General features: G+C 48.1%; 1 protein-coding gene across 1 annotated transcript in view; it reads left to right on the top strand.

The window, feature by feature from the left end:
• LOC146859794 (catalase) overlaps nt 1-25,951 on the top strand; it is a 408,907-nt gene that overhangs the window by 83,423 nt on the left and 299,533 nt on the right. Inside the window, exon 6 of the mRNA XM_085643517.1 lies at nt 12,373-12,498. Within this exon, the coding sequence (XP_085499643.1) occupies nt 12,373-12,498 (126 nt within the window). The remainder of the gene's footprint in view (nt 1-12,372; nt 12,499-25,951) is intronic.

Here is a 25,951-nt window from a genome sequence, read left to right as displayed (position 1 = left end):
TAACTCAGCTGCCGGTGCATGATGGATCACGAATGGCGTCTAAACTCGGACGTGGCGCAAGGCCTCTTTCGGCAGTGGGGAGAGCCTTGGTTAAATCTATTCGCCACCGAAGAGAACGCGCAATGTCAGCAGTTCTGCGCGTTGGAGTTTCCAAGGCGGCACTCGCTCGGGGACGCCTTTCGTCGCCAGTGGAGTTGCGGTCTCTTGTACGCCTTTCCGCCTATACCACTTCTGCCCAGAGTGCTGAAGAAGATCAGGCGCGACCGGGCCCAAGTCATCTTGGTGGCTCCGGATTGAGCAAGAAGGTACTGGTATCCCGAGCTACTCAGTCTGTCGATCGATCCCCTGATATGACTGCCTCTTCAGGAGGACCTTCTGTCGCAGCACCTCCACCCGAACCTGTCCAGCCTCCACCTCCATGCGTGGAGATTGAGCGGCGACAGTTGATGCCATTTGACTTGCCTCCTGAAGTCTGTGATGTTATTGTGGCAGCCAGGCGTCCTTCCACGAAATCGGTATACGCCTGCAGGTGGAACAAATTTGTGGCATGGTGCACAGCAAAGGCTGTGGATCCCCTTTTCGCCCCTCTTTCTGAGGTTCTCTTCTTTCTTCTTTCCATGGCCCAGCAGGGCTCTGCTCTGGGCACTCTTAAAGGTTATCTTTCAGCTATCTCTGCTTTCTTATGGCTTCCTGATCAGCCTTCTCTTTTCAAATCCCCTGTTTCTCGCTTTTTTAAGGGCATTACTCACATGTTTCCTCCTGTCCCTTTCGTAATGCCTCAGTGGGATTTGAATCTGGTATTGACGTATCTGATGTGCGCTCCCTTTGAGCCACTTCATAATTGTCCCCTTCATCTGACGCTTAAGACTGCTTTCCTGGTGGCCATCGCCTCTGCTAGAAGGGTGAGTGAGCTCCAGGCTCTCTCTTCTAAGTCTCCTTTCCTTTCTGTCCATCCAGACAAAGTTGTTCTCAGGACTCGTCCTTCCTTTCTTCCTAAGGTGGTGACTGCCTTTCACATCGGGCAGTCTGTCACGCTGCCCACCTTCTTTCTGCCTCCGCATCCCTCGAAAGAGGAAGAGAGGCTCCTCCGTCTGGACCCAAAACGGGCGCTGTCCTATCTGGTCCGCACCAAACCGTTCCGGTGGATGACCAACTGTTTGTCGGCAATGTGGGCGCTAAGAAGGGGCGGGCGATGCACAAACGAACCATCTCTCGGTGGGTCGTTTTGTGTATCAAGTCCTGTTACTCCTCTAAAAAGGAACCTCCTATAGGGCTGAGGGCCCATTCTACTCGGGCCACAGCGGCGACCACTGCCCTGGGCAGGGGAGTTCCCTTGCAGGACATTTGTCAGGCAGTAACGTGGGCCTCGCTGCACACGTTTTCCAAACATTATTGCCTTGACAGCCAAGTCCGGAGAGACGGCTTCTTTGGCCGTTCTGTTCTCCAGGACTCTCTGGTGTGATCTTGGTTCGCAGACCCACCACCGGGGTTGGTATTGCTGGGGTATCTATTCTAAGGTGAGGAATCTAGCTAACGTGTTTCTTTCAGATGAACAAGTTACTTACCTTCGGTAACGATGTATCTGTAACTAACATTAGTTAGTTAGATTCCTCACCGACCCACCCATCCTCCCCGTTCTGTGAACCGATATCTAGGGTTGAGGTCATCCCTTTCAGGGCCCTAGACTTTTTTGGCACCAGTGTCGGTCTCATGCATGGCTCTGCGTTCCTGGCACGGAAAGCTATGTAAAAGAACTGACGTGAGGGCGGCGTCTAAGTACTCCGTCGTCATCCCGGCGATCACGACGACGGACGCGGAGCCGCAAATGACCCTTAGCGACGCGGAAGGGTATTGCTGACGAAAAATCTTTCCGGATCCAGCCTGACGCCTGGGGATATTCTAAGGTGAGGAATCTAACTAACTAATGTTTCTTACAGATATATTGTTACTGAAGGTAAGCAACTTGTTCTACAAGTGGAGTACCATAAGATCTGCATAAAGTGACATGAAGAGGGAAGTCACATAAATGTGTATGCCGACATAGGGCACCGTGCTTGTAGCCCTGCACACCAAGGGTTCTACTGCAAGGGCAAAGAGTTGGGGGGGATAGTGGGCATCCCTACCGGGTGCCTTGTTCGACATTGCAGTGCTAAGATTTTGTGTGGCCTGTGAAGGTCCGCCACAAAGGTCTCGCATTGAGCAGAAAGGTCCAGTCGATAAAGCGGCAGCCTAGGTCCATCCCAAGCATTACAACATGCAGGAAGCCCCAATCTAGCCTATCGTAAGTTTTTTCGATAGCCTTAAACATGAAGCACCCATTCCAGTAACTTAGGGTCATCTTGCAAGATAGCCAACATGTGCCAGACAGTAAGAGTGGTGCACCATCCGGGAATAAATCCCAACTGGTCAGCATGGATCAGCCCGATCATGTGGGACAGTAGTCACTGCTTCAAGGATCCACTGAGAATTTTAGAACCTACGTTCGGCATTGACAGTGGTCTGTACTCCGCCACATCCATAGCAGTCTTCCTTTTCTTGAGCAGGAGGATAAGTGCCTCCCTCAGGTGCCGCAACCGCCCACTGGTACATTGCAGTCAGGCGAGGAGCCAGAATGTCAAAATAGGCTGCATAAAGTTGTACCGTTAGGCCATCTGTCCCCGGCACCTTCCCACAAGGCCATCAGTCGGACTTCAGCCTGAATTTCCACTTCTGATATAGCCTCTCCTAGTACCTCCACTACATCAGGCATAGGTCCGCAAAGCCGGTACATAGCGAACCATCCCTGTAGGACAAGCCCTCCGGTGCTACCTATGTCTGCAGCCAATTCTCCAGAAAGGATACCATCTCTGCTTTGTCTGGCATTCCCACCACGCAGATGTTTTTCCTGCGCGCATATCCTCAGTCTCCCACCCTGGCCTCAAGTACCCGAACCCTTTCCAGGACATCGGCTATCTTTGTCTTTAAGCCTTTGCTCATGGGGGAACCAACCCTTGCAGTGTGAGTTCGGTAGCGGTAAAACGCACACTCTGTTTTCGATGATCTGCCCTCAGGAGGCCCAATTCAACTACCACTGTGTCAATTTTGTGCCCCAGAGTATACATAGAGTCCTTGATAGCCAGTAGAATGGAGTCCAGCTTATGTGGTAACGCAACCAGCTCCCAAGCGGGGTCTGCTTCACCTCTGGGTTCAGTGGGATTCTCCATTCCAGGCCTCAAACCTTCTTTCTCTTGATTATTACGTCCCCTCCACCTATCACCGTCCAAGGAAGGATCTCTAGCTGCCGTTCAACGCAGCCTTATCAGCATTGGGGGCCCCATCTTGGTGGAGGCTGCCAACAGCAGCATAAAGGAGTCCACCACAGACAGTATAATGCTCCAAGACACCCTGTGGGAGGTCACCGACAACCACTGTAGTAGGTAGTGGGATTTACCACCGCAGTACCCCAGCAGTGTATAGACCCTTACTTCCGCACCACTTCTGTGTAGTGACAGCGCTAAGTCCAAGCCCCCACCAGTCTCCTCGGCAACCATTCAAAGGCCCCAAGTGTCCTTTGCTCAATGAAGTTTCCGGCAGGCCAAATCAAGGCATCTAGGCCACTGCCTCCGAGCGCTGCTGTAAGCACTAACAGAAGGCGCAGAGTGGCGCCCGAGGCGGTGGAATTACAGTGGGCGAATCGGGCTCACCAGCACCCAGGTCCTCCATTATGCTGCCATGTGTGTAGCATGTACAACAATCATGGGCTCCTACAGAGTGCCTTTAATGAACTGCAGGGAATGTCCCTCTCAGGACACAGGACGTCACCAAGGACTCCCTCAGGTCTCCCACAGGCAGTGCAGTGGGACCTTTGCTGGGCGCAACGGGTTGTACAGCACACACCACTTAAATTTTGACTGCATTCTTGCCCGCCCCCCCCCCCCCCCTCCACTCTCCTAACGCCTCTTAGTGGGGGATGAGACCCCTGAGGATTGTGTAGCCCTAATTCTTCCGCTGTGCTAGTCCCAGTTGTCTCCCAGGTCTGCTTCGTATACTTTTCAGGTGCGTGGAGGACCAGGCTCGGCCCTGCTCTGCCTTCTTGAGTGGCCTTACAGAGAGAGGAGACACTGCGGATGATTGAAGATCCCTGCCGCTGCACATACCTTTGAGGTCCCAGATGGGATAGAGGGCTCTCCTCCCTCTGTCTGGCTTCTTTAGGAAGGAGGTCAGAGTCGGGAGCTGCCATCTTGCCTCTCTACCAACCAGGGTGGGACGCCACATCACTCCTCTGGTGGTACATTAGTCCTGCAGTTTGGGCCAGATGCAAGAGTCTCGCCGGAAGCTCCATCCGTGGCTGGCCATGGCAGTTCAGTTACTGACCACAATGCCTCGTTTCAACCTGAGCCCTAGGCTGTTGAGCTTCCAGGAGAGAGCTTTAAGTGTTTACCCTCCTGGGAAGTGTAGTGTTAATGTTCCTGCCATGTTTTGTGTACTCGTGTTCCACTGTGCGGCTGTTAATTTGGCTACGGGTACTCCTAGGTTCTCATCTCTCTGAATCCATCCCCCATACCCTCATCCTACTCCCCCCGTGATGTGGGCTCAGACACCCAAGCACTGGAGAGGGGGGTAGTTAAGTCACCATCTCTGCACAAATCTGTCTTCCATGAACATGAACCAGTATACCATACCAACACTGAGTATTCATCTGCTGCGGGTCCTTGTTGCGAGTATGACAAACCACCATAGCATGTTCCCTGGTATAGACCTTCGCAGCACGGTCGGGCTGATGTCGTACCCTATGTTCATTCATATCATATCTTGATGTCTTAAGGATAACCACCGGCTATGTTGCCCTCATCAGTCGTCTGATGCCTCCTCCAGGACAGTCCATCTATTGCCGTCTGCCGGTAGTAGTTGCTGCTCTGTCTGCCACCCCTTACACTTTTTCTGACTCCACCTGGTCCTTTGAGGTAGCCGTTTTTGTTCCCCTCAGCGATCTTTTGGGCAGTCAACTCTCCTCCAATTCGAGACTCGAGAAGCATCCCGGAGATCGATTTCCTCTGTTGGTTGATGGGCCTGAAGCCAGTCCCACGCCTCTGTGCCATTCGCAATGAAACTGGATCTACCATTATAGATAACCCTGAGCTTGGCCAGTGAAAACGGTGCATATATGAGGTTTAGTTTATGTAAGTGCAGATAAATTGCCTTAAATGTCTCCTCCTGCCCTCCGCGCAGTATAATCTAGATAGATATTATCCCTCCTACAGTGCCACAGACCATGTGCCCGCACCCACCTGTAATATGTTGTCTATGTCTCTAAAATTCAGCAGCCTGGCTACGTATGCACGCTGTGGCGCCCAAGGCACAAACAGGTGGCCAGAAACTTTGTGTGCACGTTTCCCCAGGTCTACAGACGACAGCCACTCTTCAAGAAACAGTTTTGTGTTTGAACCTTCCACCCTTTCTGGGACTCGGACCCTCCTTGTGATGATACAGCTGGAGCACCCCTCTGCATCATCAGGTTTCACAGCCAGGGTTGGTACTTTTTGCTCCAGTTTGTGTAGGTGAGGGTTGTTTTGCAGTACTGTGGGATCAATCCAGCCCACTATCGACTCCATCTTCTACGCCTTTTCGGCCAACTAATCTTAATCTGCCCGGAAGAGACCCAACATTTTGGCCACAGTTTCTATCTTGTGTTCCTGGGTCTCTAGACTCTTGTAGTTTGCCGGCATTGTCCTCCCTCTCGGATGGAGGCTCCACGGGGTGGCTGCCTGTGGGGCTTTATTCTGATCATCGCTTCTTTGTGCGTGCCAGAGTCCGAAGAAGAAATCCGTGGGATCGTGGCTACTGTGCTTCTCAACCCCAAGAGCAAAAGGAGGGGGGTATTCATGGCCACAACCATGAGCTCAGCTGTCATGGCCCACCCAGGGCACCACCTCTCACGGCACCCACCAATAGCCCCAGTGCGCACTGGCCTGGCAGATAACAGCACAGGCCCTGCTGCCTCACTCCTTGGGCAAGAGCACTCTAGTACCTTCCTGTGCTAGTCGCTGTGGCACACACCTCCGTGTCTTTTGGGCTTCCACGACCTGTGTTCAGTCTGCGCCGCCTTTTGCAGGCTATTTCTGACCCAAAAGGGAAGGTGCACCATTCGCAATGAGGTGCTCCTCTTTCTTGCGCAGAAGACCATGTGTTATGGCTCTGGCTCACTGTCCCCGCATTACACCAATGCACGGAGTCCTCCTGTGGGGTCGACCAAGCCCCCTTCTAGGACCTATGTAGGTTCATGGGGGTTCCCCCTCCTGTCGCTGAATGACTGTTGCTGGGTCTGTACCAGTGTGGTGTGGGGGCCCCAGCAGTCTGGCGGCAATCCACTCTAGGCTTTGAGCGTTTAGGCTGGGCCCTCCTCCTGTCGTCTCCAGGCCCCACCTAGACCCGCTCTATGGCATTCCACTGTCTCCTGCAGTGGTGGGGGGGTGGGGGTGGAGCACGGCAGGGCTCATCCGGTTGGCCTTCCAATGCCTCCTATAGGCCCTGCATGCCTCTGGGGAGCTGTGCTCCAAGGGCACCGCCATGACTCTCCCACTCTCCGTTCAGCCACTGACTTGTGGGTGTGGGAGAAGCACAGCACCAAGCACCCCCCTCCCCTCCCCCCTCCCCGACCCCAGCACCTGGTCCGTGCTGCCACCACCTTCAGGGCACTACCCCAGTTAGAGCCTCCGTCCCGTTTTGCACCGGTCAAAACCACACAGCCTGCCGCAGCCGTAGTCGCTGCTGCTTACTGATGCCGCTGGTGTACGGGCCGCCTCCCCATCCCTGCCTCCATCTCAGCCTGTCTGGGTGCCGAGGAAGCGAGGATTGCGGCCTCTATTGGTGCGGGAGCTCTCTACTTGAGTGTTCAACTCTATTTGCCTAGGCCATGCTCCCCACCCCTCATATTGTGATACAGTTTCAAAAACTTGCGTTGATGCCACTGGTCAGTTTAAAGTAAGAGGCACGATTTTAGGTTACTTGGAGTTAATTGATCGGATCTTTGTCATGCTCCTAACATCTTAATGCAAAAGTGAAAAGTACATTTTCATTTCTGGTTGTTGGGTGTTGGGGAACAGACGCTACATAGAGCCCAGACTTAGAATTACTACTGTTTTTTCAAATATGTATCTGCTTTGATGGAAGATCTTAAAAGGGGAAGTGAATATCCTGATTTGGAGATGAATGTTCTCTCATCTTTTTAATGACTGCTTAGGTTATGTGTGCATGATTCACCGGTTGGAAATGCATTGTATCACGGCAAAATAAATTGCCTAATACATTTTTTTATTAAATCCGGTACTTCAGATTTCACATGATGAGTGATGACAGGGAAGGGGAGCCGCAGGCACCTAAAGGTACTAAATAGGAGGTGTATGCAGAGGTAATAAAACTTGGAGAGATTTGGAAGGGCTGGAAAAAGGTTGCCTGCCATCTGTTGTCTGCAGGACGATGAGGATGGATTTAACAGTGGTGAAGGAGGTAGCTGCAAGGAAGGGGAACTGCTCTCGAAATGGAGAGTTAGGAGAAGGTGCATAATGGGGTATAGACTGGCAGAGATCCAGAGTATATGTATTGGGGAGGGAGTGAGCAGAATAATCTGGAAGAAGAGAATCGTCCTTCGGGGATAGGGAGATATGGGAGGCAGAGGAGGGAGGTGAAATGGTCTTCTTGTGAATTGACAAGCTAAGAACAACATACATGCGGACATCAAGCCATGCTCACCATTTCACAAGGTACTGATGAGTATCTTGTGAAAGAACAGTTTTAACTGCAATTCTTTTTTCAATATCATACTCCTGGTAGAACTGTCGTGTGTAGGATCTCATGATCCTATACCCGCCAAAATTCTTAAGCAGTTTGATCTCGAATCTCGGCGAGTTCTCATGAGGCTTCTAAATGCCTCTCTACTTGAGTCCCATGTGCCACAGGACTGGAAGCACGCAATGGTTGTCCCCCTTTTAAAAAAAGCTGGAGCCGATTTGTCCAACCTTGCCAATTTCAGACCGATATCCTTGTTGCCTGTACTCTCTAAAGTGCTGGAAAGGCATGTTAACACCCAATTATACCATCTTGTGGAATCTTTGGGATTTTTACATCCATCCCAGTCCGGCTTCCGCGCTCACTATTCTACAGAGACCACCCTCCTGGGAGTAACGGAAAGTCTGAGACACGCTATCGATCGTGGTGAAACCTCTGCGCTCATCCTTTTGGATTTGAGCGCGGCTTTCGATACTGTGAGAAGTTGGCCTGGTATATGATGTTCACTAGTTAAAGTGATCACCTTGTACCATGCCAAGCAACCCTTATGGTGTGGTTGTAAGTCAACCTTTTCGGACTAGCTGCCCTAGTGGTAGCGTAGGCTAAGCAGTCTTTGAGGCTAAACTCGTTAAAGCGTGTTAAGCAGGCTGTTTTACCAAATGTAACCTCCCTTTATACCAATGAAAGGACACCACACAGATATATATTGAAAATATATATGTATTTATTTCTCAAAGTAACCCCTAGACTCTTTATGAGCACAGGAGCACAAATCGTTAAACAAGACAACGTTATAATATACAGAAGTTGCACTTTATATGGATGGGCCCTGGTGGCCACTCAAACCATATACTAAAATAGTGGTATAAGTACCACGAACAGGAAAGTGAAAAGGCCTAGGGCCTCTAGAATCGCTGGGCCTACAAGGAGCTAACTTCAGTTAGTGACCAGGAGGTCCACGGGTTGCGTGTGCAGTGAGGAAAGTCACACGCGTGCTCCCATAGGTTTTCAATGGGTGCGTCAAAGTTACTGCAGAAAGGGTCTTCTGGGTAGACTACGATCTTAAGATTTGAAACACAGACACTAGAGATGATTCTCTACACTTGGGCACCGGAGTGCCAGCTTTACCTCACCCACAGGAAGCGGGTGCATAGGTCTCGAAGTGTGTCGGGTTTCTTCTATCGATACAATGGAGCCTGACGACAAAGATGCTGCAGGCGGTCGGTCCAGAAGAGATGCGTTGGATCCAAGGGTGGATCGGAGTTGTAGAAGACCTGAAAGCAGAGGGGACAGTGTTCAGTCACTAGCCAGTGACCGGCGTGGCACCAGGTAGGTACCAGGCGCTGTCTGGTGCAAACAGGTGGTGAAGGATAGCTTGTCTCCGCAGCCACGTGGTCCCTGAAGGTCGACGACGTCCAGGAGTCGGTTCACGAGCTGTCCCACGCAGGCTCTCGCTGTCGGCGGTGTTGGCGACTCGAAAGAGGCAAACAAGCCTTGGCAAAGGCAGGAGTCGTGGAAAGAGAGGAAAGCTGATTGTTCTGACCAGCAAGGTCAGAGGGGCTGCTCTTTTGGAGAGCAGCTAGGGCCAGTCTGGAGCAACCAGACCAGCGTCGTTGATTTTAGGTTTCGTCGCCAAAATGGCCACTAGCCAACGGGCCAGGGACCGGGCAGGCGCGTCGAGATGCAAAGTGCAGAGGGGCCCCACGCAGATCGTGGAGATGCTGGAGGGCTCACCTTTGGTGCAGATGCTGCTCGATGGTTGGGCTTCTCAGGACCCAAAGCACAACTTGGAGGGAGCCTCTGTCGCTGCGCTTGCAGCTTGTCGTCGGTCTTTCAAGATGGCTGGCTCCACGTGTCTCGGTGCCTCCACGGGTTCCTTCTTTGCAGGGACTGTGGATCGGGCGGTGAGAGGTCTGGAGGTCCAGGTCTTGTCGGGCTCTGGGCTCGGGCTCCGGCAGGAGGCGGCGGCAAAGCAGACGTTCAATAGCTGGTTGGTGCTTGCGTTAGCAAGATGGTCACTCCCTCACCATAGGGGAGATTTCCTTCAGTCCTCTGTGCAGCAGAGCGTCGAAGTTCCCGTCTTCTTCTTGTAGTTAAGTTGATTCCAGGATGTCTGAAGTCTTAGGACACAGCTCCTACCTTTAAGCGGATTCTAGGGGCCGGACTACCTGCTAGGTCCCTCCCTAAGGGTGGGACCAGGAAGGGGGGTGGTTACACCCCCAATCCTTTGTCCAGCTCGCCCCAGGTCCGGGGCTGGTGTGCCCCAGGACCGGTTTGAACTGGCATATGCACCGAGGCTCCTTGTGAGCCTCAGGCATGTCTCATTCCATTCAAGCCTTACCTGACCAATACACAAAATCCTGTCTGGAGTGGTGCTCGCACCTCCCCTGGCAGGAAACCCTTTGTCCACGTCTCCCAAGCTGGAAGGGCTCCCAGCAGCAAGAGGGCAGACTTGTGTCTGTGGTGGCAGCATCCATTTTGTGGAGCTGAGGCTATGTCTGATTTTACCCGGGTATCAGGTACTGTACATGTCGTGTCCCTCTAGAAGGGTGGAATGCTAACCCCGTCGCCAGAATTGGCGAGGGGTTAGTATTCCAATTCGTATGACACCTTACTCGACATGTTTTGATAAAGCCAAACCAAAGAGAGCATTTAACCGCGAGGTTCATAATGCACTTAAGAGTATATGGTATGACGATATCTGGAAACGGTAGAAGGAAGTTGTTCCGACCATGCAGACAGGCTCAGCTCATGCCAGAGCACCATCTCACATGGAACCAAGCACTCTGCCTTCAGGATTGTTAAGGCCTGCCATAGGAGTGACTTATAGGTTAACATGTGTCCCATTTAAGGTTAGGTATAGGTATACTACACCTAAGTAAGAGGTGGTTACACCAACTTACCCCAGCTGATTGATCAGCCAGTTGTGTCAAATTTGTTAGGCCAAGCCTGGGGTGGCATAATACATGCTTCAGCCCCTGGCAGGCCTTTAGATACACCAATGCCCTGGGTACCTAGTGTACACTGGTACAGGGGCTCACAGGGTGATCCACTTCCAATTGGTTATGCACCTAGGGTACATAGTGTCAATTTAGTTAGAGAGAACAGCAGGCTGGGGGTCTGATTAGCAGGCCCACAGCCTCAATATGTCAAAAACCAGTGAAGCAAAAAGCAAAAATTTGGGGTGACCATAGGATAGCAGACCCTACTCTCCTACAGATACCGTGTCCCATTCCATTCTTTTGGACTCTTTGTTACCTAGGAATAGATGGTCCTGCGCTGGCTTGGATTGCCTCCTTTTTAAGTGAGCGCACATTCCAAGTCTTCTTCGCGAAAGCCACTTCTTCCACTTGTTCTTCGGCGTATGGTGTCCCTCAGGGGTCTATACTTAGCCCCCTGTTGTTCAACATCTATGTAAGACCCCTGGCCTCTATTGCTGAGGACGCCGGGCTTACTATTTTTTCATACGCCGATGACACTCAGATTGTTTTCTCCCTTTCCAGCTGCGAGAGCAATGACATATCGGTTCTGAAAGTCGGGTTGTCACGTATAGCGGAGTGGATGCAAAGCTTTCTCCTTAAACTAAACGGTGATAAAACCGAAATTGTCATTCTAGGGAAACATAAGGATTTGTGGGGCCCTCAACGTTGGCCTAGGGAAATGGAATCCCTTCCCCAGCCGTCCTCTGTGGTCCGTACCTTGTTTTTCTTATTGACGACCAACTCTCCATGCGACAGCAGGCCACAAAGGTGGCCGCTACTTGCTTTGCCATCTTGCGATGGCTCCAGAAAATTCTCTGGATGCTGCCCTCCTCCACCAGACGAACCGTTGTCCAGGCGTTAGTTACATCTCGCCTAGACTACGGAAACGTCCTTTACCTTGGTGCTGATGTGGCCACTGTTAACAGACTTCAGGTGGTCCAAAATTCAGCGGCCAGACTTCTCTAACATTCCTAGGAGACAATCTGCAACTCAGGCGCTGCGTGACTTACATTGGCTTCGTATCCCTAGTCGTATTAATTTTAAAGCCTTATGCTATCTCTTTAAAATCAAGCAAGGCTCTGCACCAAGATATCTACAAAGTTTGGTCCATCCTTACAAGCCTAGACGCACTCTTAGATCCTCTGCTAATTGCGACTTTGTTATTCCTCGTTTTAAACTTGTAAGAATGGGGGGACGGGCTTTTTCACATCTTGCCCCTAAATACTGGAATACACTACCCATTTCTTTAAAAATGGAAACAAATTTTTTCACTTTCAGAAAAAAGCTGAAAATTATACTTTTTCAATGATCTGGGCCGCTTTTGAGGTCTTATGGTTTTTTTTTTTTTTTTTACAAGGTCTGCTTTCTTCTTGAGTCTATCCCTTGCGCCGGGAAACCCATTGAGGGTAGCTGTTGCGCGTTATAAATTTAAATAAATAAATAAATAAGTAGAGGTGTCAAATTGGTCCAGATTTAATATTGATTATTCTTGACGGTGCAAATAGATTCTACTGTTTCCTAAAAACTTGAATGTGGTGCTTAACAATGTCCTTGTAATGTTACACAAAGATCTTGTCTGTTGTTTTTTGAGTTGCACGGAGCATAAAACTGTTTTTGCTTGTTACAGGTGAGTTTCTTGTTCAGCGATCGTGGGATACCGGATGGACACCGGCATATGAATGGATATGGATCCCATACCTTCAAGCTGGTGAATGCGAAAGGTGAAGCAGTTTATTGCAAATTCCATTATAAGGTATGGATCCTGCAATTACACTACAATTCCTGTAACATGCTCTTGACCCTGGAAGTTAAACTTTTTATTAATTGTGCAGAACCCCATTGTTTGCATGTGCTATGTGATCATCCAGTCATAAAGGAGCCAAATACATAGCTGACTTCTTTTTTTTTTTTTTTTTTTTTTTTTTAAAAGGAGGGTTGTGCCAGGTTGTTTGAGAGCAGTTTTATATACATGTTCCTGCTACTAGTGGTTTTAACCTGAGAATAACACTAACAAAAAAAACATTCTTTACTATTGAAAGGTTTGATTGATTTCCTTGTTCATAGAGACAGACCAGAGGCAGTAGTTTCCTCTTCCAAACACAACGCAGTTGTCCTCCTGCCACATTCCCGATCTGGATGGATCAGATTGCTGAGACACAACTGATTTTCAAGAGATCTCACTTAAGACTCAAGCCTGAATTTCATGAGCCTATTTTCACTATGCAAACTTATTTCAAACTTATTTGCTAAAATTAGAGAGCTGCCACAGTCGGTACAGTCTGCTGCACCGGAAACAAACAGTGTTCTTTTAACTGGGTTGTGGGTGTTTGTCTCGTTCTCTGTCTCTCTTTAAGTGGGTATTGTTCTGAGGTGCGTTACCTTCTCACATACATTTTTAAGTGTATTATGCAGGCCTGGGTATTTTTAAATGACCATAATTTCTTTTTTTTTTTTTATATAATGCACTTTCTGGGTTGTGTGTTGTAACTAAGTTATTTCAACTACCCAAATGAACAGCGCATTTTTTTTATCTGAAATATCTGAATTGAACGCCTGAAGTTCTTGTTACACACAAATCTTCTGACAGTGCTGTAGTCTTTGAAGCTTTGAAACTCACATCCCTGCTGTATTAACTTTTCCCTAATAAGCCAAGTATTTATTTTGTTCATACCGTTTTGTCTTTGAATCCAGTTATTGGCTCACTATTATCGAATTACTGTTGTACTTGAACGAAACATTAAATGTCTTCAGAAAGGAAGTGTGACATGTAGTTATTGTTAAATGCTGTGTTTTTGAATTCTTTTTTATCTCAGGAAAAATGTGTTAATCTGTATGCAGCACTGGGGAAATAAAATTCCTTGACACGTAGTCTGCACGTTTGTTACAATAGCCAGCACCCACCCTCTGTTCCTAGCACAGTAGCTGGGCACATAAATAGAACTGAGGATTCAGCTTGCAAGGGACCCAATGAAGTGCATGTGACATTTGTGGCAGAGAATGAAGTTTACACCTATAAACTCTTACTTTGTTTCACCGGTAGAAAATAAACTAAAAACATTGTTGCACGTCATTATTTTTTTTTTATAAGTTGAACCTGAATCCCTAAGGTCGTCACAAACAACCCCTCTGTCTACTGGCTCCATGCAGCCTAAGCCCTTTTCATATGTTGATCACAGCTAGCTGCTACTAGCAAGGATTGGCTTTTGAATTTACCTCGTGCAAGTTTTTTTGTTTTCAGTCTGTCACAGGAGTCTTAGCTCCTGATCTCTGACAAAGCAGTTAATGTTGGGTTTTTTAGGCATTGGTATTACTGTTAGTGGCATGACCCCCTCCGCTGCCTAAAACCAGACTTTGTGTGCTTTTTCACTATGTAGGCCTTGGCGTTTCTGATCTGAATTTGTTCTTTGGCCTTCACTTTCCTGTTTCGAGTTTGCATCTCATTAGGTTCCTCCTGGACCTTTATATCAAAGAACAGTATTAGAGAATCCAAACTTGAGACGAGCAAATCTAATTTTTGCTGTCTCACCGGGCATTTGTCCTTGCCCTACAGTTCGTCTTAATGATTGGAAATGGCTCTTTGAGACCCAGCACCATTTGTACTACGTAATCTCTAACTTCTAGTAACCCAGAGGTGCACTTGGCTTGGGCTGCCACAAAGGCATAAGAACACTGTGTGCTCTTTGTTGCTTTCTAAGGCATAACTGCACAATGGCTTGCCTCCAGGTGCTCTCTGCTTGTAAAATTAGCAGTGTTCAGACTAATGTATTGGAAAAACCCTTTGTAGTCTGTCTACTCCGTGCATAAGGAAGTACGTATCCACTGGCATCGCATGTCACAGAGCATAACAGGTGAAAGCAGACCGAGATTAGCACATTTTTTAATTGTTTGTGTCAAAGTTGAATTCTCAAATGGTAGGCAGTTTCTGCCTTACTTTTGAAGCCTACGAGAGTGAGCATTTCTCAGTCACAACGACCACATGAGTATAAAATGCAGGTCTGCAAGTTCCCTAGTACCGTTATTCAGTTCATGGACGTAGTCTTGAACGGGTGGCTTCTCCTGTGGATGAGGTCTGGGGCAGCGTTGTATACTCTTTTTGAGGCTACAGAAGTTTCTGACCTTACGTGATAGCTACTTTGTGCCATCACTCTCTCTTAACATTAGGTCATCATATCACAGTGGGGTGTAAATTGAAGACCTGCAAGTTTCCTAGTACCATTCAGTCCGTGGAAATAGCCTTGAACAGGTGGTTTCTCTTGAGGATGAGGGCAGATTCCACGTTGTATCCTCTATTCTTGAAGCTGCAGGAGTTTCTGGGCCCTTATGTGACAGTTGCTTTGGACCATCCCTTTCTTTAGAAAGTCCAGGTCATCAAAACAAATTTCTCTGAAATCTTCATGACACCCAAAAATCATCACAGGCTAGTTCAAAATGATTGAGTGGTTACTTTGCATGCCCAGAGCTTGCCTGTTGTAATCGCAATATCACAACGTTTCTGATTTCCATAGCCAGCATCATGATGGCGCTTATTGTATTGCTTTCTTATCATGGAAGACCAGATCCTTTCGGCGCTCGTAGTCCAGTTACAAGCCCATTGTGTTTGGATATGATCAGGGACTACTTTAACTTATGTTGCAGGAGCATTCTCCTGTAGCCTTAATTGCTTTACTTCATTAGCGGCCCAGCTAGTTCCCTTGCAAGGGTACCCTTCCACCCTATATCGATGCTGCTAATGAAATATCCAGATTGTCTAGGAACAAATGCACTGGCTGTCTCTAATTACACGAGGTTTTCCATCTTTTTTTTGTTTTTAGATAATCTTTATTAAGGTTTCGTAGAGAGGTTTTCCATTTTATTTCTTTTTTCTGTATACCGAGAGTATTGAAATGCTAGATGGAACTGAAATAGGTCTACGCATGTCCTACAAAAGCATCAAATTTGGGCACAGTATTGTTATCTCTGTACTTTGAAAGAACTTGATAGACTAACCACTTTGAGAAGTACACTAATCAGATTTCCTTTAAGGCTAATATATTGAAAGTAGTAAACTATTTCTAGGATAATCCTCACTTGTAACTGAGTTGAAAATTGTACATCAAGTACGAACGATTAACTTGTGAGCTTTGTGTGTGTTTCACCACTGCCACCAGTACATCCATTTTTATTCTTGACATCTAAGAACATCCAGCTTCCACTACCTCCTCTTTGTTTGATAAGGGGCCACATTCTTGATTTATTTTGTGTGAAGGCTTATCATAATATGGTCTTCCTTTTCCATAAGGGGACCATGGATCATCTTTGCACCCTTTGTAATCACAAAATGATGGTGACTGTGTCCAGGATCATGTCACCAGCCACTCTGAGTCACTAACAGCAAAGGCAAGCAGGCTGGTATTTTTCTTGTCAGTATGATACCTTGGGGCATGAAAAAGGCAGTCATCTGCAAGATATGCCTATTTGCAGTCTGAATGAAATGGCTTGAGTGGGTCTTAGACACTTGCTTTAATTGGGAGGAGTCTTTTTCCACTTTCACAAACCGACATGTCACTATGTGAAAGTCTTGTCCCTGTTACAAATCTACTGTAAAAGTAGCCAATAAGTGCGCTACCTCCTCCATTTTGTTTCCATGAATTTACAAGCTCCCATCAATCTGGAGGAAGGAGTGCAGGACGCCCTAAGCTCTGAAACTTTTCGGGAAAGAAAAACAGAGGATGGCTGAGATTGACTGACCACCTACCATGAGAATCGAGCATTCCTATATATAGTGAGGATTGTAATAGTGCACTTTAATTTAAGCCCTGAAGAAGTCCGAGAGGACGAAACACGTTGGCTACGGTCTTTTTATCGAGTTGAAAAATACGTTACAAATAAAGAATTGGATGGAAACAACACTGCTGAATTGCCATTACTTTGAGGAAATGTGTCATATTTAAAGAATATCAACTGATATTAAGAGTGCTGGACCACTGTGTATTGCTTGTGACAAGTTGAGACATTTTGTGTCTTAGGAGTTTTAGGGGTTTTGAAACTCTGGTCCGCAGCACCTTACTTTCTTAGATAACAAATATACTAGAGATAGGTGCAATATTGTCTTGCCCTAAATCCTGTTCTTTTTGCGTAAAACGAGTATCCGAAAGTGTGTGGGAAAGAAAAAGGGGAGAAAAGACTATAGACTTATAAAGAGGTTGTGCTTGTGTATGCAGAAGAAATCGAAAGGAGAAGAGTACGAGGATGTACAGGAAGGTAGCATGTGTAAGGACACAGATTTAAAAAAAAAAAACAAACAAAAAAAAAAAATAATAATTACAAAAAAATGATAGTTGCCTGAAGTTGTGTTGCAAAGGTGTATAGTGACTCCCGGTCCGGAGGTCACACTGTACTGATGCCTGATATAATTACCTGTGAAGTAAAGAATGCAAATAAACAGAACTCATTGAGCTTTTTTCCTCCAAATATTTTAATTTTCCTCTAATTACCGAACAATCAGTGAACCATTAGAATGTTGGAGCAGGAGACATTGGACCAAAAACCTGAATATGAAAAATGTTTGCCTGCCAAAAGAATCCGCCCATACCATGATCTTTCTTATCTGTGACCCACACACCCATACTACCAATAATCCTACTTTTATACTTTGAATGTATTTTGCATGTTGAAATTGTGTGTAAGTTCTATTGCGGCTGGATAAGTTGATGAATTGAAGAACGAGTCTGTGGATAGATAAAAGGATTCATGAGTTCAGGGATGAGTGACAGAGCACATATATGTTAAGTTACTGAATTCACCAATAAAAGTAGCAGATTTTTAACTGAAAGCCAGACTAATTGGCATTACTAATGCTAGTTACTTTTAAATCCTCGTGGCTAATCCAGTGGCAGCTAAAATAACAGTTTTAGGCAGTCAGCAGGGGGCTTTGAGGATGCACCTTTGATTGGGATTCTGCGTTACGATATATCTCTAAGATGAATACAGTAACTCCAGGTTTTCCATAGTTTGTCATCTAATGCTTTGAGAATATTTCATTATAGCAATTGTTCTCATCTTTCTCCGTTTTCCTTTGCATGTAGCTTATCATATTTCACTTGTAGGCTTTGTGAGTGCTTCGAGGTCCTTTTAGGCCAGTGTGATTTTGCTCAGTTCCTACATCTATTCTTTAGTTTGAAGTATCTCCATGAACTGAGGCATGTTTCTACATGCCAGTGACAGTAGGCCTTTCATGACTTTAAGCAACAATAATGTTGCCAACCATCATGGCAGTCAAGCCATGCGAATGTGGTGTTAATCAGTTTTGTGTCTCCTCTGTAGAAGGACACTGCGATTTCAACAAGAGCACATGCATTAATGTTAAGGGCAGAAATAAATATGCAACTGGGTATTAATAAAACTGGTGCATGTTCAAGACTAACTGGGATTCAAAGAAGAGCTATTAGTAACTAACCCTGATGCTACCAATGGGTGTGGCCCTATGATTCATCACTTAAAAGCGTGGGGACTGATAATTAAATGACAACTGTACTGCTACATGCTAGCAATTAAGACACGGAGCATACCATGAGTAGGTAGGCTCAGCAGACCCTCACATTAAAAAGATTTGCTGCTATGAAACAAGTTAATCAAAAAGAACTCTAAATTGATATTAGGGCTAGGTTAGGAGAGACTGGCAAAGCCATCTGCATCCAGTGCCTCCTGCCTCTGTTGGTCTGGATTAAGTGCAATGTCTGTCTTCTGCCCTGACTAAATGGGGTGAAGTGCAGTGTGTCTCCCTCCTGCCCATATAGGTCTGGAGTGATTGGCAGTATGCCCTCTCCTGCCCTGTTGAGATGGGATAAAGTGTAGTGCGTTTCTCTCCCACCACTGTAGGTCTGCAGGGAAGAACAGTTTGCTCTCTCCTACCCTGGCGACCTGAAGCAGAATGCAGTATGTGCCTCTGCCCCTGCCTGTACCATTGAGAGATACTAGGGAGGATGTAATAATATATTAAGTAGCAACAGCCTAAGATAATTTAATTTATTGGAGCAAATCACCCCCCCCCCCCACACAAACGCCTTTTCTTTAACATATTGTAAGAAAGTGGCTCTGTATATACTGCACCAAAGTAAGGTTCAGTGTGCACAGAGTCTACAGTCCCTAGAGGTTTGGCAGAGGCTAAAGTTAGATATAACCTTACTCTCTAAAGTGGTAGCTTGGTCGAGTAGTAAGGCAGTATCAGAGGACAGTGTAAAGCATTTGTTGTACACACTCTGTCAGCAAATGGTCTCACACACTCAAGAACTGAACTCTAGGCCAATTGTTTGTATATAAAAATATATAGTTGTTTTATTTTAGAACCAACAATAGGTATCAAAATACTTTCTCAGAATAAGATGCTCTAGTTGAATACTTTCAAATAGCAATAGACTTTTCAATGCAATGGTTACAGTTGTTGCAATAGGCAACACAAGTTAAACACAATTTTAACATTGAGCTCAATGGGAGTTTTTAAGTAAAGGCAATTTCAATTACTTTGCATAGGTTTTTCTTACTCTGGGCTAGATCCTGGATTCAGTCCTGGTGCATTTCCTGTAAACAGTTGAAAGAAATCGTTTTTGTTAAACAGGCGATTTTTAAGGAATATTTGTATGTTTCAAAAATCGACACTTAGAAGAATTTCTGACAAAAACCAGTCAATGTTATCCCATGGCGGAAAATCAAGTTATCGGTAAGTACAGTTATAATCGATTTTCAGGGTCAGTGCTGGGCACCAAGATCCAGCACTGGGCCCTCTCCTGATAACAGGTGAGTAATTTCGTTTTCGTAGTTCGGCTGATTTTTAGTGAATATTTTAAAGTTTCAAAACTCGACACAAGTATTTCCAAGTGAAACCACTCAATGTTACCCTATGGAGAAAATGTAGGTTATCGGCTTTCAGGTAAGTACTCGACTGGCAGAGTTAAGGTTCTGGGCATAGACTATGGGGTCTCCCAGGGTCAGGTAGGTACAGTTGTTACACCCTCAGCGGCACAGGGGCAGCCGGGTGCAGAGAGAGTTAGGCCCAATGTTAGCCTATGGCGGGCAGGTGGCCTTTGGTTGGTGGCTGCTAGCAGGCAGGCCACGCGGCTGTGGGAGCTGGGCTCCTGGTCACTCGCACAGGGCAAGTGGGGAAGTAAGATAGGATAGATGTTGCACTTCCAGGGGCACTCGGGTGGCTGGGAGCAGGATGATTTTGACCCGTCGGGCGCTCAATGTATTTCAGTGGAGAAGCTACCAGACGAACAAAGGCTGCAAGCTCTGGGACGAAGATTCTTCCGGTGCGACTACCACGTCGAGAGGTAAGTTGAGAAGCTGTAGGTTAGGTAGGCACCCAGGAGTTGGGCACAGGGGGCCGCAGGGCGCTGGGTGCAGGGGTGCCTTTTGGCGTCGGGGAATCTTACCCTCTGCTGGTCGCTGTTGGAGGGGTTCCTTGTTCTGAGGCTGCATGCGTCGTCCGGAGCGTTGAGGAGGGTCCTTGGGTGCTAGATTCTTGGTAACAGTCGCCGGGGGGACGTCCTCGTGGTCTTTGTCCGCTCAGTCACAGGCTGGGCTCGGCGGGTGCAGAGTGTGCAGGAGTCGCGGTTCCTGTCTGACACCAGGGCTTTGTTACTTGCTTTGAGCAGAACCACTGCTCATCGGAGTCCCAGTCTTTTAGAGTCACAAGGCAGTCGGGTCCTCCGGCTTTTTCGAGGTTGCTGACCACTGGAGACGCCTGGTTTTAGAAGGAGCAGGTTCGAGGGTCGACAGGCCTGTAGGGCTGGGGCCAAGTCAGTTGGTGTCGTCCTCTTGTTAGCAGCTGCACTGCAGGTCTTCTTTCTTCTTGCTCTTCTTGCTTGTTTCGGATTCAGGATCTGAGGAAGGAAGGTTCAGGGTGCACCTAAATACTAAATTTAGGGGCGTTACAAGTAGGTAAAGGGCAGGGACCAATGGGTCCCTTCCCTGGGGTGGGTACACCCCCCCTATCCTGCCACTCTCCAGTGGGAGGGGGGCAGGAGCCTAGTCCTGATTGGGTAGGGCTCCCCATCCTCAAGATGGCAAGAGCCCGGAGTTGTGCTTCACCTCGCCTCCCCCACCTGAGGGGTGGGGTTGGCAGAGGCTGGCACACCTCTTTTCCTCACTTGGGCTTTCACACCAGTCCCCCCGCCAGAATGATGGTCCGAACCGGTGGGGACTAGTTGCTGAGTACAGCAAGTGGTCTGGGGAGGCTCACAAAGGCAGCATGCCTTTGAAGCTTCCCCTGCCCATCCTGGGGGAGGAGACCTAGCACCTCGCCCAGGATGTGCATTGTTCCAGGAGAGTGGATGGCTCTCTACCCAGGGGTCCAGCAACATGACTGCTGGGTGGCAGCCTAGGCAGTCTCTCGGGCAGGACGTGGGTTGTGGGTTAGGTTCAGGGGGCAACTCTAAGTTGCCCTCTGTCGTGCATGTTCCATTAAATCCCACACTGGCATCAGTGTGGGTTTAATGTGCTGAGAAGTGTGATACCAAACTTCTCAGTCTTCGGTGTGGCCATTATGGTGCTGTGGAGTTCGTGATGACATCCTCCCAGCACCATGTACTCTTAATGGCAACACTGCACTTACAGTGCCCAGGAATGGACCTGAGTACTGTAGGGGTACAGGGCTCATGCACCTGTACCCACACCACTGGCTTAGGGCACCCAGCTAAAGGAGTGACTGAGGTATGCCAGGACAGTGTGTTGTGGGCATGGCACACAGGGATGTGTGCGATATCGACTCTTTGTCTTGTTCTGCACCGAGACACTAAGCCTGCAAAGGCGGTGTCAGGGTACAGGACCTCTAAGGGTGGCACAATAAGTGCTGCAGCCCTTAGGGTCCTTCTGTGGTCACAGTGCCCTGGGTACCATTTACTAGGGGCTGACATGTGGCCAGAGATGCCAATTGGGTTTTGTTTTTTCGGGCAAGAACACAGACCCTGGGGTCCTGATAGGCAGGGCCCCAGAGCACATCAAGTCAAAGAGCATCAGTAGTCTGGCAAAAGAAAGGGACTTGTCCCGCAAAGCTACCCATTCACAGGTTCCCGCTCTAATTAGGCACCGATCAAGCCTTAAGCAAAATATAACCCAACTCAACGCTTTTCGAGTAATAGTATATTTTATTTTCAGGACTCCATTAATGTGGGAGAGCCTTAGCAAAGTCATTCTGCAGGAATCTTCATCTCGTCCCTGCAGCCCCTGGTACAGTACAGCTGCAAAGAAGTAAAAAATTCCTCTTTGGTTCAAGTGGCTTAAAGGACACGTGGCAATCAAGAAGAGGCACTGTTCCGTAGTGCGTATTGTAGAGAGGCAACCTACACTACAAATGATGAAAGGTAAGACAGAGAAAGATACTAGGTCAGGGACTTGGTGATTGGGGTGGGGAGAGATACAAATTGTCTCTTGTTGCCCTCACACATCCCGAAGGATGTCATGCTTCATCATCGGGTGGTTGCTCCTCGTCGGGCCGGCGGTGCAATGCCCTAAGGGTCCCCCGAAGGGTCTCTTTAGCGGAGATCTTTTAGAGAACTGCCGATGGGTGCATGTGGGTGTGTGGATACAAGTCCTCTGTGAGAGGTGAGGGTAGTGCGTGCAGTGTAAGTTAAAACTACCTAAGGGTTTCCAAAGAAGAAGGTTATTTTAATAAAGAGGTACCCTTGGTAGACTTAAAAAACCCGTAGGTTAAGAGTTACCAATAGAGACGCGATGTGTCTGGGTAACTATGCTATGGTCGACCTGTTTCACGCCTGAAGTGGTCTGGAGGATCCTTGGCTTTTCATCAGGACCGGGGGTGAGGGTGATGTGAAGTGAGTGCACGAACGTATTAGTGTGAGTGGCGTACCATTAGCCCCCTCACAGATTCAAAGTGGGGTGAGTAAAGTCGCCTCCTACAGTATTTGTGAGTGGCGGCTAAGACTCTCAAATTAGTTGTGCCCCCTTGGTCAAGACCTAAAAAAGGGTTTAAAAACAAACACTCAGCTAATCGTAATTCTTGTAGAGAGCTTGTGCATTGGCCTCCTGGTAGGGAACCAAGAGACGATTGGTCCAAGCAAAAGGTGAGGCATGAAAGTTATGAGGTCAGTTCAGGTTCCACCACGGATTGTGTGGTCTGTGTCCACAACAGCCAGGGGCACAAACGGGAGGGCGCCATCTGACTCGGCTCCGATTGCGCCCTCCCGTTTGATGTCAGCGTGAGTTCGGTTGGCGTCACAAACCGTGTACCCCCCGGCCGATGCCAGGACGACAGGTCAACAACAGGTATGGCTGATACAGGTGTTAAAAGAACAGCGTCAGGAGAGGGCGCGCCATCAGCCCCAAACTCCTTCCCCTCCCCCCCCCCCTCTGTCGCAATGTAGCGACCCATGTGTTTGGGGGGGGGGGTTGTTTGGAGAAACAAAAACCTCTCACATCCCCGTAATAAGCCCTTATACTGTCTTTAATCCCCACTACCAGGGTAATTGACACTACCACTCGTGCCAATCTGTCCCCTCTACCTCCACCACCTTGCCTCCGGAGGAGACTTATGGGCACACCAGATAGAGTGAGTTAGGTCAAGACCTTTGGTCCACTATTGCGCATGCTCGTCTGTTACTAAGCACGCACAGGACTCTACTTGTCCGCTCACTACACACCAGCAGAGGAGGGACTCGCTCTATACTTGCTCTATACAATCCCATTTGGGCATCTTTCCCATTTCCATTTATGCATTGAGTGCATTACAGTGTTGTATAACTTCCGCCCGACCTAAGCTCACTACTGACTTTGATGCGCATGTGCACTACCATCCCGATACACTAGACGCATGCGCGCATGAGCACTCCCAACGGGGCTGGCTACACGCATGCGTACTCAACTCCACGATGACGAAGCATGACACGCTCTACCGGAAACAGGAACCTCGCCACACACCCCCTATTCTACACTTAAAATACCGGCCAGATCCCCCCCTTCACACCACCTACGAGCTGGCGTCTGGACGGGGCAGGTTTCTAGTGCCGACACCCGAGCGAACCGTGAGTACCTCCTGATTTCGTCGAATCGGCCATTACGGAAGTAAGTCTCCACTCTGTGATGTTGTATGCTATACCGCTACGCTGTGCTTTGCATACGTCTCTGCTTCCTCCCCACCCCACCTACGGGCCGCATCTTTGTGCTGACATTTGCCGTACACCCGCAGCCCAAGAAGGTGTGGGCACCCAACGCCGCTAAGCTCATGGAGTAATTTTTGCTCCTCTGCTAGGTAAGCACTAACGCAGCGCTCACACCGAGACATGTCTCATTTCACATTGCATGACCGGCTTATGACGGGGATGCGAAAGGTTTGTGTTTCTCCAAACAACCCCCCCCCCCCCCCCCTCCCCCCCGACATGGGTTGCTACATTGCGACAGGGGGGAGTTTGGGGCTTATGGCGCGCCCTCTCCTGTTGCAGTTCTTTCAACACCAGTATCAGCCATACCTGTTGTTGACCTGTCGTCCTGGCATCGGCCGGGGGTACACGGTTTGAAACGCCAACCGAACTCACGCTGACATCTTGAGCTGAGTCCGATGGCGCCCTCCCGCTTGTGCCCCTGACTGTTGTTGACACAGGCCACCCCATCCATGGAGGAACCTGAACTGACCTCATAACTTTCATGCCTCACCTTTTGCTCGGACCGATCGTCTCTTGGTTCCCTACCAGGAGGCCAATGCACAAGCTCTCTACAAGAATTATGATGAGCTGAGTGTTTGTTTTTAAACCCTTTTCTTTTCTTGTCTTTTCTTTTACCCTATTTTTTCTAGGTATTGACCAAGGGGGCACAACTAATTTGAGAGTCTTAGCCGCCACTCACAAATAGTGTAGGAGGCGACTTCACTCACTCCCCTTTGGATCTGTGAGAAGGCTAATGGTACCCCACTCACACTAATATATTTGTACACTCACTTCACATCACCCTCACCCCCGGTCCTGATGAAACGCCAAGGATCCTCCAGACCACTTCAGGCGTGAATCATGGCGACCATAGCATAGTTACCCGGACACATTGCGTCTCTATTGGTAACTCTTAACCTACGGGTTTTTTAGTCTACCAAGGGTACCTCTTTATTAAAATAATTTTCTTCTTTGGAAACCCTTGGGTAGTTTTAACTTACACTGCGTGCACTACCCTCACCTCTCACAGAGGACTTATATCCACACACCCACATGCACCCATCGGCAGTTCTCTAAAAGATCTCCGCTAAAGAGACCCTTCAGGGGACCCGTAGGGCATTGCACCGCCGGCCCGACGAGGAGCTACCGCCCGATGATGAAGCATGACATCCTTAGGGATGTGTGAGGGCAACAAGAGACAATTTGTGTCTCTCCCCACCCCAATCACCAAGTCCCTAACCTAGTATCTTTCTCTGTCTTACCTTTCATCATTTGTAGTGTAGGTTGCCTCTCTACAATACTCACTACGGAACAGTGCCTCTTCTTGATTACCTCATTGACTTTGCGGAGCACAGGCACTGGACCATTAATTGGCTCCTGGCCCCCCCTCTCTTCTATTGGTAATAAAGGACATGTGGCAATGTGTCCAAGCACACAATGAAACTTTATACTCCTTGTTTCGTGTAAATAAGGTAAGAAATGTGCATTCATTTTAAGGGCTCATTCTACCTCCCTGCTCTAAGTGAACAAACTAATTCCAGTCACGTGTGCAAGTAACGCTAATGAAGAGGCTCTCACCTCGATACTTGCCAGTCTGAGCACTGCGCCCTGCCCCCTTCCCATTGTGATGGGTTGAGACGGGAAGCGTTAAAGTGACGCTGGCCAACAGCCTTTGAGCGCTTGACTGAAAGGGAGGTGGGAGTGGTGAGCGTAAAATAGTGAGTGCCTTTTTCAGAGCATAGTCGCCACTGAGTGGGACGACGTCTAGCTTACCTAGACACCAATGGGCTGTTAACACGCGAATAGTGATGACACACTCCAACCACCACTAGAGTACGTAAATACCAGCCCACAGTAACCCCAGTCCAGGAAAACAAAAACCCTAAACAAGCCCATCCCCAAAAGTACGTTGTCATGACACTAAAGGCAACCTGGACATACGTCTTTATTTCTTTCGTCTACATTAGAGATGTCTTAGTTTATTCATTATTATTAGTATTAGCATAATAATGATCATTGTCTGGTATTTTGGGACACGGAGGGAGCAGAATAAACAAACTGCAGTAATGTCACAGT

The sequence above is a fragment of the Triturus cristatus genome, chromosome 3_1 (genome assembly GCF_964204655.1).
Source record: "Triturus cristatus chromosome 3_1, aTriCri1.1, whole genome shotgun sequence".
NCBI classification, from domain to species: Eukaryota; Metazoa; Chordata; class Amphibia; order Caudata; family Salamandridae; genus Triturus; species Triturus cristatus.
This window is presented reverse-complemented; position numbering and strand designations above follow the sequence as displayed.